The following is a 14515-nucleotide window of genomic DNA, read 5'->3' as shown; positions in this document are numbered from 1 at the left end:
CTAATTTCTAACCACGTACTCAGAGGACTCATCAAAAGAAAACTGAGAATGTGTGGCAGCCATCATGACGTTTCCTGAGCTGGCCCGTCTTGCTCGGCTGTAGTGTTGGACGCTCCCCGGTACAACACGGTGATAGGAATCTGGCTTTGATAAAATATATAAATACATGACTTAAGTTAATTAGCTGAGGAAGGGGGGGGGGGCAGCTAACAACTGCAGATCCTGATTGGGGGGCCACAATACTTGTAGAAAAGGAGGGCAATAAGAAAGATAAAGATGGAGGGTTGAAGGACTATGTAGATGACTAGTTTTCCCAGTGAGTTTAGGTCTTCCCAGGTGCCTCCTAATTTTATCAGAACCAAAGTCTTCTTCATTTAGTTTGATGACGTATTCTCTGTTTCTGTTTCTTAGTCTTTTTCATTTTTTTTTCCTTCCCCTTTAGGCCTCACGGCTTTGGCTGAAGATGCGCTGCAGGAGGAAGTCTACTGTGACTGTCATTTTCCTTCTAACCCTGGCCTTAATCACGATTGGTAACTTCCCTTCCCTTCCACCAGAACAATATACCGTCTCCAACTTGGAACCCCATGGAGATCAACTATGGCTAAGGGGAAGCGTGAAGAAGAGGGTCCAGAATCGGCTTCAGAAGTTTAACCACCGACATTTCAAAGCCGTGAAGCTGGAAGAAGCCGCCAGACGAATCTCAGATGAGAACTTTCAACCCAAAATAAAGGGCGGCCAGAGGAAAACTCCCAAGGATACCCCTGGTAGCAACGCAGAGAAGTCCAGTAGAGACCTTAAAAAGCAGGTTAAGCCCCCAAAGCCTCATAAAGGTCCGGCCCACCAGCTGTCTTTATCGAAAGTGCGGGATGACCCTCTGCATAGCCAGAATGTGGCAAAAGATCAAAGATTCACTAGCGGAGAGGTCACCAAGATACGTCTTCTGAGAAGTCTTGCAGGGGATCAGGATGTTAGTCGAGACAGGGCCAAATGGGATTCTAATCCCTCAAAAAATGAATCCGATGCCCCCTATGGGGGCGGCATGTATCATTTGGAGAAACCAAAGCTACGGCCATCTTTGAGGTGCAAGGAGACCAGAGAGGATCTGTCCAAGATGGATCCCAGGGAGAGCATTCGGATTGGCAAAGAGCCTCCACCTTGGCTCAGTCTAGATGACGTCAAGAAAATGAAACTACTGGCCGCTGCTGACGTTGTTGGGAAAGCTAGAGTGCCCGCCCATGGACAGTTACTTAAAGTGGGTTTTGGGAAGGACTTGTCCAAGTCACCAGAACATGTTCACAGTAACTGTGCCCGAGGCCTGTGTGGCCTAATCAAGCGCCCTGAAGACTGGTTTGAAGTTTTTGCTTTTCATCTGGACAGGGTTTTGGGTCTGAACAGGAGTCTGCCCAGCGTCATGAGGAACTTTCACAGCGAAATTCTGCCCTACAAGTTCACGAGGGGGCCAGCAAGGCCAGTGGTGTGGTGGGACCCGACCATTCAGCACTTGACCGACGTGAACAACGATCAGAACTCCTTCCCCCTCACGTGGCTGCAGTACCAGGAGCTCCTCAAGAGGAGGTGCAACGTCACGGACGATCCCCAGCCCTCTCTGCCTTGTGTGGGGGTCCGACACTCGGAGTGGGGAAAACTTGCTGTGTTTGATTTCCTGCTGCAGGTAACGTTGTTTAAAATCCTTTCTAACTAAAAAGCAAAGAGAGATTGCTGGGTTTAGGGAAGAAACGCACATTTCTGATATTGGAATACGGTGGCTATCAGGAGTGTTCACCCCTTTGGAACTTAGTTGCATTTTTATTGATAACTGTCACTAAAGACGGATTAGTAATATCTCTCTCTCTCTCTCTATCTATCTATATATATATATATATATATAGTCACAAGAACGAGACATGGACAGATAAAGGTTTGGGGCAGCCACCCGTATAATGTAGTATCCTGGCTGCAAAAGTCGTTTTAACAAATAATCAGCACTGAAGTGCATTCAACTGAGTCCAAAACAAGACTGAGGAAACAAAGGAAAAGGGGCAGGTTTTAAAGGGGGAGACGGGAAGTGAGGTCATATGGATCCGGCACGTGGTCTTCCACCATTGGTTCATAGCCGGACGTGACATCAGAGGGACTGGAGCTGGTGTGGCCGACTTCCATTGGCTCAGTCCCGGAAGTGATGTCAGGAGAGCCAGGTGAAATCCCCCGGGAATGGTCTACGGGCAAGGGAGAAAAAGAGTCAGTGCACTCTGCCACACCCTGGCATGCCTCCGAACTGCCTTCACTCAAGCCCTTTAGCTGCCTCCCATGCGCACGTGTGTGACTATATATATCTATCTATCTATCTATCTATCTATCTATCTATCTATCTATCTATCTATCTATATATATATATATATATATATATATATATATATATATATATATATATATATATATATATCACTTACTGACTCACGCGGCAGCCTCGGGGCGTTCCTTACATCCGCTTGGCTAGTGAACGAGAGCACTACTTAACGGATTTAGATCGGGTTTTTTTCTAGAATTTGCTTGAACATTCCGGTTGATTTTGTAACTTCTATCAATCATAGTTCACTTGCAGGAGTGAGAAATATTGGAGCTAATCTGAGACAGATGCTGCGGGCTGTCACACACATCACCTGCATGTCCTCTCTCAGCACATCCATAAACCCCCTCTTAGGCCTTCCTCTTCTCCTCTTCCCTGGCAGCTCTATCCTTAGCATCCTTCTCCCAATATACCCAGCATCTCTCCTCTGCACGGGTCCAGACCAACACAATCTCGCCTCTCTGACTTTATCTCCCAACCTGAGCTGACCCTCTAATGTCCTCATTTCTAATCCTGTCCATCCTCGTCACACCCAATGCAAATTTTAACATCTTTAACTCTGCAACCACCAGCTCTGTCTCCTGTGCCACCGTCTCCAGCCCATAATAACATAGCTGGTCTCACTACCGTCCTGTAGACCTTCCCTAAAGAAACAAAATGCAAAGTGACATGTTTGAGGAAAAACGCGGTAATCAGCAAGCAGTTAACATAGAACAATTTTGAGATAGAGATAAAAATGAATTAGTGCTACGGAAAAAGGAAAAATCAACAAAAAAAAGAGAATTGCCGTTGAAAAAATGAACATATATAGTGCCCTCCATAGTGTTTGCGGCTTAACAATGGGTGGCTAATTTTAAATAATTGCGTCCCAAGAAGGTGCAGGTGCCAGTTGGGTGCGAGTGTACGTGAGTGCGTTTTGCTCCGCGGCTAATTGAGGTGCCTGGCTGACTGCGCCAAATAAACGTGCAGGCGCCTCACACCTGTGCTCCAGTTAGGCAGCAGTGTATATGAAAAGCCTGCTCGGGAACAAAAGGGAAGAGAGAAAAAAGAAAACGGAACAGAGAGAGCGGAGGATTAAGAAAAGGATGGAGAGAAGGGCAAGAACGGGAGAGAGCCGGTGTGTGAGCGAGCAAGTGAGGAGGCAGGCAGCCATGAGGAAAGACCCTCGGAGTTAGCATGTGGCCAAGGGGCTGGAGAAGGGGAGGCTCGTTACAACATCATACTGCAGAGGTACTACAGGAGTTTCTTCTTCTTTCGACTGCTCCCGTTAAGGGTTGCCACAGCTGATCATCATCTTCCTTATCTTTCTGTCCTTGTCATCTTGCTCTGTTACACCCGTCACCTGCATGTCCTCTCACCACATCCATAAACCTTCTCTTAGGCCTTCCTCTTCTCCTCTTCCCTGTCAGCTCTGTCCTTAGCACCCTTCTCTCCTCTGCACATGGCCAAACCAACGCCATCTCGCCTCTCTGACTTTGTCTCCCAACCGTCCAGCTTGAGGTGACCCTCTAATGTCCTCATTTCTAATCCTGTCCATCCTCGTCACACCCAATGCAAATCTTAAAGGTAACATAGGAGTTTATCAAAGCTAAAAAAAAAACCCTGAAAATTCTTGAATGGCCAAGCCAGTCACTTGATTTCAATCCAATTGAGCAGGTCTTCCATATGCTGAAGAGACAATGTAAGGGGACAAGCCTCCCGAAACAAGCAGGAACTGAAGATGGCCTAACTAGAGGCTGGGCAGAGTATCGCCAGAGAAGACCCTCGGCACCTGCTTTTGTCTGTGAATTGCAGGCTTCAAGCATGTGAAGGATATGCGAGAAAGAACTAAATATGACAATGGCTTTAACGGACCTGCCACTGCTGTGTGCCAAACATTATGGTGCCAAGAAATGGGGGTGGCCATGTAGACAAAGTGCCATGTGACCGTAATATCTGCAAATCCTGCACTGTGCACTTTACTCACGACATCTGAAAGGTTTGAGTTGTCATCTTAAACTGTGGAGCAGAGGGGGAAATCGAGGACAAATGGGTGTTTATTTTGAAAATGTTCCATTACCCATCTTCAGTAAGGTAGCAAGGCCTGTTTTTAATGAAACTCCTAAAACTCTTCTGATGTATTGAGTGTGGCTTGATGAGGGAAAAGATGAAGTGAAATGACTTTAGCACAAGGGTGAGACGCAGCAAGACGTGTTAAAGGCCTCTGAAGCCTTTCTGAACCCGCCGTGCCACACAAAGCCCACCTCCTCTGCTGCTCTACCCGACTCCTTCCACTTTCACGCCCTTCTTCTAGCTTCGTGCCAATCGCTGTCAAGTCTTTGGCTTCCTGAGCTTAGCAGTAACTTAAAGCAGATGGCACTTCAGTGCCTGGGGGTCCGGAGCGTGTGCCCCTCTTTAGGAACAATTAGCTTACTGCCTCTTGAGTTCCCGTGGTTAGCAATTTCAAAACATGCCCATCGATTTCCAGCATCACACATTTAACTACAGCTCAAACAAGTCTGTCTTTGCAATTAATAAGGTTAATAATTGAGAATAATAATGGCTTATTGTTCTTTATTTGACAGAACATTTAACTCAAGGTGACTCACAAAGGCAGGCTCTCCATTGACTCCATGATTTTGTGACGGTGCGGGTCCTGCTCCAATGCTCCCTCTTCCCATTTGGGAGCGTCTCGAACCCGACACCGTCGATCATCATGACCATGAACTATGCAATGAGGGCACCACACGAAGCAGGGGGAAGGTGTAAAAGTGTTAAGTGCTTTTATTAAACAAAAATCAAAACCACGTCCAAATAAATAATGTGGTGCTCAAAAGAATCCATAAAAGCAGGTGAAACGTTGGGCATAAAATCTCAATAAATAAATCCTTTAAAAGCAGAGGTTAAAAACACAGTCGCTGGCTCCGTCATGTTCTTTCAAGTAACTGATGATCCCAGCCCACCTCCTTGTTCGTCTTCCCTGCTCACCCATAAGTCACACAGCTGGCGGAGACTCAGCAGACATGATCTTCACACCCCAACTGACCCCCGTATTGGTTGCCTCTGTCAGGGTCTGCCAGACCACCCGAGGTCAGATCTCCTTCTGTCATCCCTGGGGAGGTCATCAGCCACACTCGCCCCACTCCACACCTTTGAGCAGTGGAGCAAACCAACCCCTAAAGTGCCGTGACCTACGCTCCTTCGCAGGACTCCTGTTCGTGCTGCCTTTCCTCGCTGGATCGTCCTGCCCGAGACTGCCCTTCCGCCGCATTTGAACCTCTGACCTTTCTTCTCGTTCCATCTTCCTCCCCCTCACACTCGCTCTTCTCCTATTTAAAATGGGGACGTGGCACATGTGTGGCAATTAGCAGCTCCTGGCATCAATTATGGACACAGGTGATTCCTCAACTGTGCACTTCAGTGTGGAAACTCCCGTGCCGCGCCACACCCGGGAAACGGTCCCGCCACGATACCACGCCCCCCTCCTTAAGTGGTGAGTGCGGCGATTATTTATTTAAAAAGGCAATCGGCTGCAGTCACAGTTTAGACTGGAATGGTTTGGTTTCCAGTGGCCCGCGTCACTCATGTCTTATTGTCTACTAGGGGTGCTTAGTAAACCAGCGTGAGTAACCAGTAATGAAAAACCCAAAATTGAAAACAGTACGCCACCAGAATTTTGGGAGTTTCAGTACTGAAAGCAAACGTCAGCTTTACTCTCAATCGCCGACCCCATGAGTGCTCCAACACTTGCTATTTCAGTTCTTGAGAAACATCAGTTTCATAGACTTCACGAAACAAACATACTAAAACACACCTATACTTTTTGAGGAGTTCATTTCTATACACGTTGGTCAAGTGCCAGGTTTCGTTTCGGTTTTTGAATACCCAGCATGCCTTTCAGTTGTGATGTGTTCATAGACTTTACACGAAATGAAGACACTTCACCGAGATAAGGACTTCTCAGTGGAGCACACTGCTTTGATGCAATCGGGGACCACAACAACATTTCTTTACAGTATATAGCACATTTTCATACAAACAGTAGCTCAAACTGCTTTACATAATGAAGAATAGAAAAATAAAAGACACAGTAAGAAAAGAAAATAAGTCAACATTAATTAACATAGAATAAGAGTAAGGTCCGATGGCCAGGGGGGACAGAAAAACCAAAAAACTCCAGACGGCTGGAGAAAAAAATAAAATCTGCTGGGGTTCTGAGGCCACGGGACCACCCAGTCCCCTCTGGGCACATTACTAAAATGCGATTGGGACTTACACATGGACCACATTGCTGTGTCACGATTGGGACTTCACAGGGGACCCTACTGCTTTGACGTGATTGGGGACCACATCACTAAAATGCAATCGGGACTTCACGGGGGTCCACTTTGCTTTGATTTTGATTATTTGATGTGATAGGGGACCACATTGCTAAGACACCATCAGGACTTCACAGAGGACCTCACTGTTTTGATGCAATCAGGGACCACATTGCTAAGATGTGATTGAAGGACCACGTTGCTTTAACATGATCAGGACTTCATGGGGGACCACATTGCTGCATCGTGATCAGGACCTCACAGAGGACCACACTACTTTGATGCGATTGGGGACCACATTACTAAAATGCAGTTGGGACTTCACAGCAAACCACATGGGGGAGCACATTGCTAAGACACGATCAGGACTCCATAGAGGACCCCACTGCTTTGATGTAATCGGGGACCACATTGCTAAGATGCGATGTGAACTTCACGGGGGACCACATTGCTGTGTCACGATCAGGACTTCATGGGGGAGCACATTGATATGACACAATCAGGACTTCACAGAGGACCTCACTGTTTTGATGCAATCAGGGACCACATTACTAAAATGTGATCGGGACTTCACAGGGGACCGCATTGCTGTGTCATGATTGGGACTTCATGGCGGACCACTTTGCTTCGACATGATCAGGACTTCACAAAGGACCGCACTGCTTTGACATAATCGGGGACCACATTGCTAAGATGCGATTGGGACTTCACGGGGGACCCCACTCATTTGATGTGTTTGGGGACCACTTTGCTAGGTTGCAATCTAGACTCCACGGGGGACCACATTGCTGCGTCACAATTGGGACTCCACGGGGGACCACGTTGTTAAGGCTCATTCAGGACTTCACTGGGACTCCCTGCCTTTATTGCTTCAATTTCTACTTGAATGTCAGGCTGAGTCCACACTATTAACCTTTTCCTTTAAAATAAATGCAGACCCGAGTCTCTGTTTTCGCCTTTCATCCAAGACATTTTTAGCCCCCCAAACTAGACTTTTGAAAGCGCTCTCCAAAGTGGTATGTTTCTGAAAACACCGGCTCAGAGCTGTAGTGTGGACGGGTGAAAACGGAGAGTTTTTAATAATTCAGACTCAAATCAGAACCAGGTAGGTTTGTGCTCATTACGTGGCCCTTCCCTGACTGGGTCCTGCTCGTTTATAATACTTACATTTACACCGCCACCTGATTAGTCCCCCTTCACAGAAGAAAACCGTATTCCAACCAATCCCAGCTACGTCACAGGTGTTTTTGGCCATTTTAATGTGAGTGGAGATGCTTTCATAAAAGTGAAGTGAAGTGTAGTGAATGGAGACGGCAGCCATACCAGCTGTACTTCAGGAGAGGTCATCCACCCACATGAAGCGAAGCAGGGTTAGGCCCAGCCAGTACTTGGATGCAAAAGCTCGAGTTGTTGCTGGAGGAGTTGTTGGTGAGGCCAGCAGGGGGCAAACTTCAGATTTTTAAGTAACTGAGACTGCGTGAGTGAGTGAGTATGTATTATACAGTCATGCAGGTTTTATCTTGTGTTTGGCACTCAAGGTGTGCAGATCTTTAATTTCACCAGGGAACCCCCACCCACCGCCCCTTCCTGTCATATGATAAGAGTAGTCCCCCAACCCACACACACACACTTAGAAATGGGCCCTGGCTTTCATTACAGACGGCCTAATCTTTGGGGAATTCTCCATTGATATGCATGCAATGTAACTTCTTCACATGAGGGGTCCGACGACTCAAGAATATTTTCCAAAGCTAGGATTGCATTTATTCAGCCATAACGAGTGACCCAAGAGCCACCCGGGAATGTAGTCCTCTGCCGTCTCGGCCTCAAATGAATCTCTTCGGGTTTGTTAGCACACAAAGGTCTGCATGGGGAGGACCTTTCCTGGCAACAGCAGCAGCAGCCATGGCGTTCCCTGTTGAAAGTAATTTTGCGCAGAATTAAATGCTCTTTAAACATTAATAGTTTTATGAATATTGGAGAGAATAAATGCCTGTGGGGGGGGGGGAAATAAAATAAAACTCGCCTTTCCTTTTGTGAATAATTTAGCGGGATCTCTGCATGCTGTGTAATCCCAGTGTTCAAAGGGAGCCAGCCAGCCATTTTCTAATCCACTTAACCAGTTCAAGGTCACACTTAGTTGGGGGTCTCCCCAGCACCCCAAAGAACGGACCCCTTGGAGGGCCCACTGTCCCAATGTGGAGCTGCCAATTGACGTAGAGATACACCACGTGAAGTATTACACATAGGAAGTACAGGGAGATTCACTGGAAAGAGGGTTCTGTGATAACTCTCACGTGAAGACGAAGCAATCTGAACGAAACAACGTGCAATGTGCTCCTCGGTATATGGAGCTTCGAACAAGCCGGGATACGAAGAGGCAGGTGCCGGACAGCCGTCATGACCTTTAACCTCCATTTGCAACCTCTGGGTGCATCCTGCCCGTTCCCCTTCACTCAGTCACTCGACTTCTCATCAGGCTGGTGGCGTACAGTATTGGGCAGCGCATCTTCATGGTGGAAACCTACTGGGTCACCAAGTCGTTTAAGCCAGGGGTCGCCATGTCTGGACCTAGAGGACCACCGTAGCTGCAGGTTTTCATTCTAACCCTTTTTTTTTTTTTTATGACTGCCCTGTTTATGCTGCTAATTAACTTCTTGTGAATTCATTTTGATTGACTTCTCTTTTAAGATTTGTTCCCCTGATTTTCTTCATAGTTCATCTGAATTGCTTCATTTCTTTCCTTAAATGGCAGCCAAACAGAAATGAAATGTGAGGTGAGTGAGCCAAAAGAAGACCACCTATGTCAGGGCCTCAAACTCCAACCAATGTCACTCCAACCAGCTGCTTAATGAGGTGCCGATTCTTGTTGTTAATTAAACCCGTTCATTAACTTCATGTCTTGTTGCTGCTCTCGTGGTGCAATAGCAGACATTTCTGAAATGGTTGATTTTTCTCTTTTCTAACAGCTCTGGTAAAATGTTTTGTGGCGCTCAGCAGCTCAACATTCCTGAGCCCTCCATATTTCTTTATGTTCAGATATTGTATGATGGACACAATTCAGAAACAATTAAGGGGTCTGAGTCTTCAAGAGCAAATCAATTCAAATGAACTCAAAAGAAGTTAATTAGCAACAAAAACAGGTCACTCATTAAGAAAAGGGTGAGAATGAAAACCTGCAGCCACGGTGGTCCTCCAGGATGGGGTTGGCGACCCCTGGTTTAAGCAATGTCAGAATCGACTGGATGATCGTCAGTTAGCGGAAGATGACTTCCAGCAAGATGCAGCAACAGCGTGTCACATATCGGGCATGGAGCATGGCAGAAATTGAGTCCTCCTTCAGCAACAGTGTCATTTCAAAGGGGCTTTGGCCACCACGGTCGCCAGGTCTGACACCACCAGATTTCTTCCTTTGGGGTCTGCTCAATGGAAAAGTCTGTCGGAACAAGCCTGGCACTGTGGAAGATTAGAAGAAAAACCTCCAACGTGAAGTTGCTGTTATCCCCCCGTCCCCAAGGCGCTTGCTGATACGTTCAGGAACATGGAGCGCCCTGTGGAAATGTGTCTGCCAGAAAACGGAAAGCAATTCCAGCATCGCATGTAACGTAAGGTATATAGGGTGGTCCAGATCTAATTATGCAATTTTCATTACGCTATAACTTATTAATTTTATCACATGGAAAATCACCCGAAAAATCCCGAACCATCGAGAAGTGTGCGAACTGACGACATGAAGAATCGTCTTTGCACCAAACTGGAATTGTCCCCACCCACGTAAATCAAAGCCATCCAGACGATCTGGACCACCCTGTAGAGCTGATTTGTTTTGGTTCAGATTGCTTCATCCTAACGGGAGTTACAACAGAACATTCGGGGGTCTCTTTTTGAGTGAATCTCCCTGTAGAAATGTTAGGTTTGAATACACATTGGGTGGTCCGACCCTTGAATGGATCCCTTAAGAGAAGGTGTTGTGGTCACGTCAGCCTCTACTGCCAGGCAGAGTATGAGAAGCCACTAGAGCAATGTTGGGGTAACAGACAACATCTCAGTTATTGAAGGTCTGCACCAGGGGTCTTCTTGAAGTCCTGACCTCTTTGATCTGGTTATGGATTTGTGGAGTCCTTGGGGTAAAAGACCAATCTCATGTCATGCAGGCTTTGTGCTGATGACGTTGTGTTGTGTAGCACTAGACAAGAGGAAGTTGGAAGAATGGAGAAGAACTTTGGAAGACAGAGGGTGGAAATGAACAGGAAGAAGAATAAGACGACAGAATATCATCAGGATTTAGAAGGTAGCCTGCAGTGGAGATGTTTAAATATCTAGGATCAGTGGTAGCCCGATCGGTGGTCACCATGGACATACAGAAACACTGTTTAAGATCCTGGAGGTGGTATGGTGGCCAACGATACACAACGATGTCGGGTCCCATGACCGGACATGTACCAACTGTCAGCAATATAAAACCCCTCCTGGTCTCCCCTCTGGACAGCTTCAACCCATGACCATCGCCACACCAGGGGAGTGCCCAGTAAGGATCAGTGGCTGTGGACTATTTTTTACCCAATGGGTGGCGCTATTCCCAATGGCTAACACTACAGAAAGGACGAAATATTTAACCGATGGTGTAGGGTGCCGAAGAGCATCGTCTCAGACGGTGGTCCGCAGTTTGCCGGTTCAGTGGCTGAAGAATTCTGGAACCAGTTGGCTTCACCAGAAGGAGAGAGAGGTTAGGAGCAGGTGCTGATGCAGCACATTGCCGCAACCCACCACATGACAAACCAACTCAGGATCCCAGATTAGGACCCGTGTGCCAGCCATGCAACGGGTGACACCGCAGCACCACACTAGTTCAGATGGAGTGGAACCAGTGTGAGGTTTTTTATGGTGGCTGGAGTGCCAATTCTGCCACCAACCCCCAGATTTTTCCCTACAGTATGGGGGGCCTACATGTACGGCTGGATGCAGATTAACGTCATACCCAGAACAGGAAGGCTACACCTGAAGACTACAGCATATTAAGGTGAACTGGACCCCTGAGGACCATGATTGCACCCTTCATTGGAGACCACCATCAGGATTGGACTAAATGGCCGCCTGAACTCTGGTTCGCGCTGAACACAGCGGTACATGAGGTTACAGGCGAGACCCCTGCATTGTTAGCTTTAGGCGGTCAGCTTAGTGGCCAAAGCTTTAGACCCACCCAAACCAGGTCCATCCATTCACGATCAAGCAGATGAAGGAGAGGATGATGACAGCCCACAACCTGAGACGTAGGCCTGCTCAGTTTTCGCTTGGTGAGAAAGCCTGGGTCAGGACTCGTCCCCTCTCCAAAGCGTCTGACAAATTCCGTAGAAGGGGGGATTGCCAGGGACCAAGAAAGTAGACAACTGTGAACACAGCCAACCTCAAGCTTTGGTTCGGCCATATGGCGTCCTTCAACATCTGCAATAAGATGCTGCAGATGTTCTATCAGACAGTTATGGCGAGCGCCGCCTTCTACACGGTGGTGTGCTGGGGAGGCAGCATAAAGAAGAGGGACGCCTCACACCTGGACAAACTGGTGAGGAAGGCAGGCTCTATTGTAGGCACCGAGCTGGACAGTTTGACATCCGTGGCAGAGCGACGGGCGCTGAGCAGACTCCTGTCAATCATGGAGAATCCACTGAACAGGATCATCTCCAGACAGAGGAGCAGCTTCAGCGACAGACTGCTGACACCGTCCTGCTCCAATGACAGACTGAGGAGACCCCACACTATGTGACTCCACCCGGGGGGGTAAACGTTAACATTATACAAAGTTATTGTCTGTTATACCTTCATTGTTATCACTCTTTAAATTAATATTGTTTTTATCAGTATGCTGCTGCTGGAGTATGTGAATTTCCCCGTGGGATTAATAAAGTATCTATCTATCTATGTAGCAGCCTGGTGAGGAGTTGTAGTAATGCTACGAGGGGGCTGCTCTATTGGACGACAACAGAGGACGCAGGAGCTGCTGGGAAGAAAGCGGACCCTTTAAGTAGAGTTACAAGCATTTCTAAGTTTCAAAGGCTTTTATTGACAATGACATTAAATTTATGCAAAGAGTCAATATTTGCAGTGTTGGCCCTTCTTTCTTTTACAAGACCTCTGCGATTCGACCTGGCATGCTGTCTGTCAATCAACTTCTGGGCCAAATCCCGACTGAATGGGACCAAAACATCCTCTGAGAGCAACTTCTCCCAACCCTCCAAGAACAGTTTGGTGACCAACAATGATGGAGGCAAAAGTGAGAACTAAGTGGCTCGGGGAACATCGAACTTTTTGGTTCATGGCCAGGAAACTCCCCATTGAGAACTTGTGGTCAATCCTCAAGAGGCAGGTGGACAAACAAAAACCCACCGATTCTGATTATGTAAGAATGGGCTGCCATCAGTCAGGATTGGGCCCAGAAGTTTGTCGCCAGGGTGAATTGAAAAAATAAAGAAGGGCCACCACTGCAAATATTTGCCTAAATTTCATGTAATTGTGAATAATAGCCTTTGAAACTTCTGAACTGCGTGTAATTCTACTTCAGTATACCACAGAAACATCTGACAGAAAAATCTGAAAAGCCTGAAGCAGCAAACTTTGTGAAAACCAACACTTGCGTCATTCTCAAAACTTTTGCCCACCACTGTAGATGCACACAGAGTGCGGTGTGGATGAACAATTGGAAGAGGGGCTCAGGGGTTGGCACACTTTGTGAATCCGTGGTATGCGTTGTTTGGGTTGTCTTGTTCTTTGAACTGTTACGTTGGACGCTGGTGGTCCAATGAAGAAACTCTCTACAAGAGGGCCTTCAAAGCCGGGCTGTTTAGCATTACAAACATATAGATGTAAGGCTCCATAAAATAACAGCAGGTATATCCATTGTGAAAAAGCGCTATATAGGCACCCAACCCGGCACAAAGAGACAGGGAGCCATACGTGAAAATAAAACAGATTTATTGTCTTCACCTGAACTAGTCTGGTGCTGAGGTGTCACCTGTTGTATGGCTGTACTCGGGTCCTAATCTAGATCCTGAGTTGGTTTGTCGTGTGGTAGGTGCGGCAATGTGCTGTATCAGCGCCCGCTCCTAACCTCTCCTCTTCTGTAGGGCACGTCTTCCCCATGTCCCACAGGTACAACACAATCCCAAAAGCACAAAGTAGATACACCAAACAACACACTGGTCTTCGCCAACACTCTTCCCGGCAAGCATTGTCCTCCTCCTCCCGACTCTGGCTCCCTGTATAGCCCACCCAGAAGTGCTTCAGGTGATAACCTAATTCAGGCTGCTTTCCAGCCCACTTGAGCTCATTAAGCCATGCAGCTCCCCCTGGTGGTGGCCACGGAGTCCAACAAGGCTGAGCTCCGAAGTCTCATGCCTGATGCAACCCAGGGGGGCTGCCACCAAGCATTCCAGGAGAAGTAGTGTGAAGTCCATGGCAATTCCCCCGGACCAAGTGTCAAAGGGGAGTCCCGGCCGGGCATGGGCCTCAGCCATCCGTCACACCATCTTGAATTTGAGATGCAAATTAAATTTCTCAATGTTAATTAATGGTAAGTGGTGGAGAAAATCTTTTAATAACCCTTCTTGCCCAATTGATCAGTTTGGCCAGTGGGCCAACTCTAGGAAGAGTCCTGGTGGCTGCAAATGTCTTCTGTTTCACAATTGTGTTCTTGGGAACGCTGGAAGCTTTAAAAATGGTTTTGCTTTCAGAATTTAAGATGACTATACAGGGTGGTCCAGATCTAATTATACAGATCCAGATCAGCTGGATGACTTTGATTTATGTGGGGACGATTCTAGTTTGGCACCAAGACGATTCTTCATGTCATCAGTTCTCACACTTCTCAATGGTCCGG

General features: G+C 47.2%; 1 protein-coding gene across 2 annotated transcripts in view; it reads left to right on the top strand.

Moving 5' to 3' along the window:
• gask1a (golgi associated kinase 1A) overlaps nt 1-14515 on the top strand; it is a 91895-nt gene that overhangs the window by 45122 nt on the left and 32258 nt on the right. For both annotated transcript variants that reach the window (XM_039737324.1, XM_039737325.1), the window contains exon 2: nt 443-1672. In XM_039737324.1, coding sequence (XP_039593258.1) covers nt 443-1672 — 1230 coding nt within the window. The remainder of the gene's footprint in view (nt 1-442; nt 1673-14515) is intronic.

The sequence above is a fragment of the Polypterus senegalus genome, chromosome 15, assembly GCF_016835505.1.
Source record: "Polypterus senegalus isolate Bchr_013 chromosome 15, ASM1683550v1, whole genome shotgun sequence".
Lineage (NCBI taxonomy): Eukaryota > Metazoa > Chordata > Cladistia > Polypteriformes > Polypteridae > Polypterus > Polypterus senegalus.
Note: the sequence above shows the minus strand (reverse complement) of the source record. Positions and strands in the feature narration are given on the sequence as shown.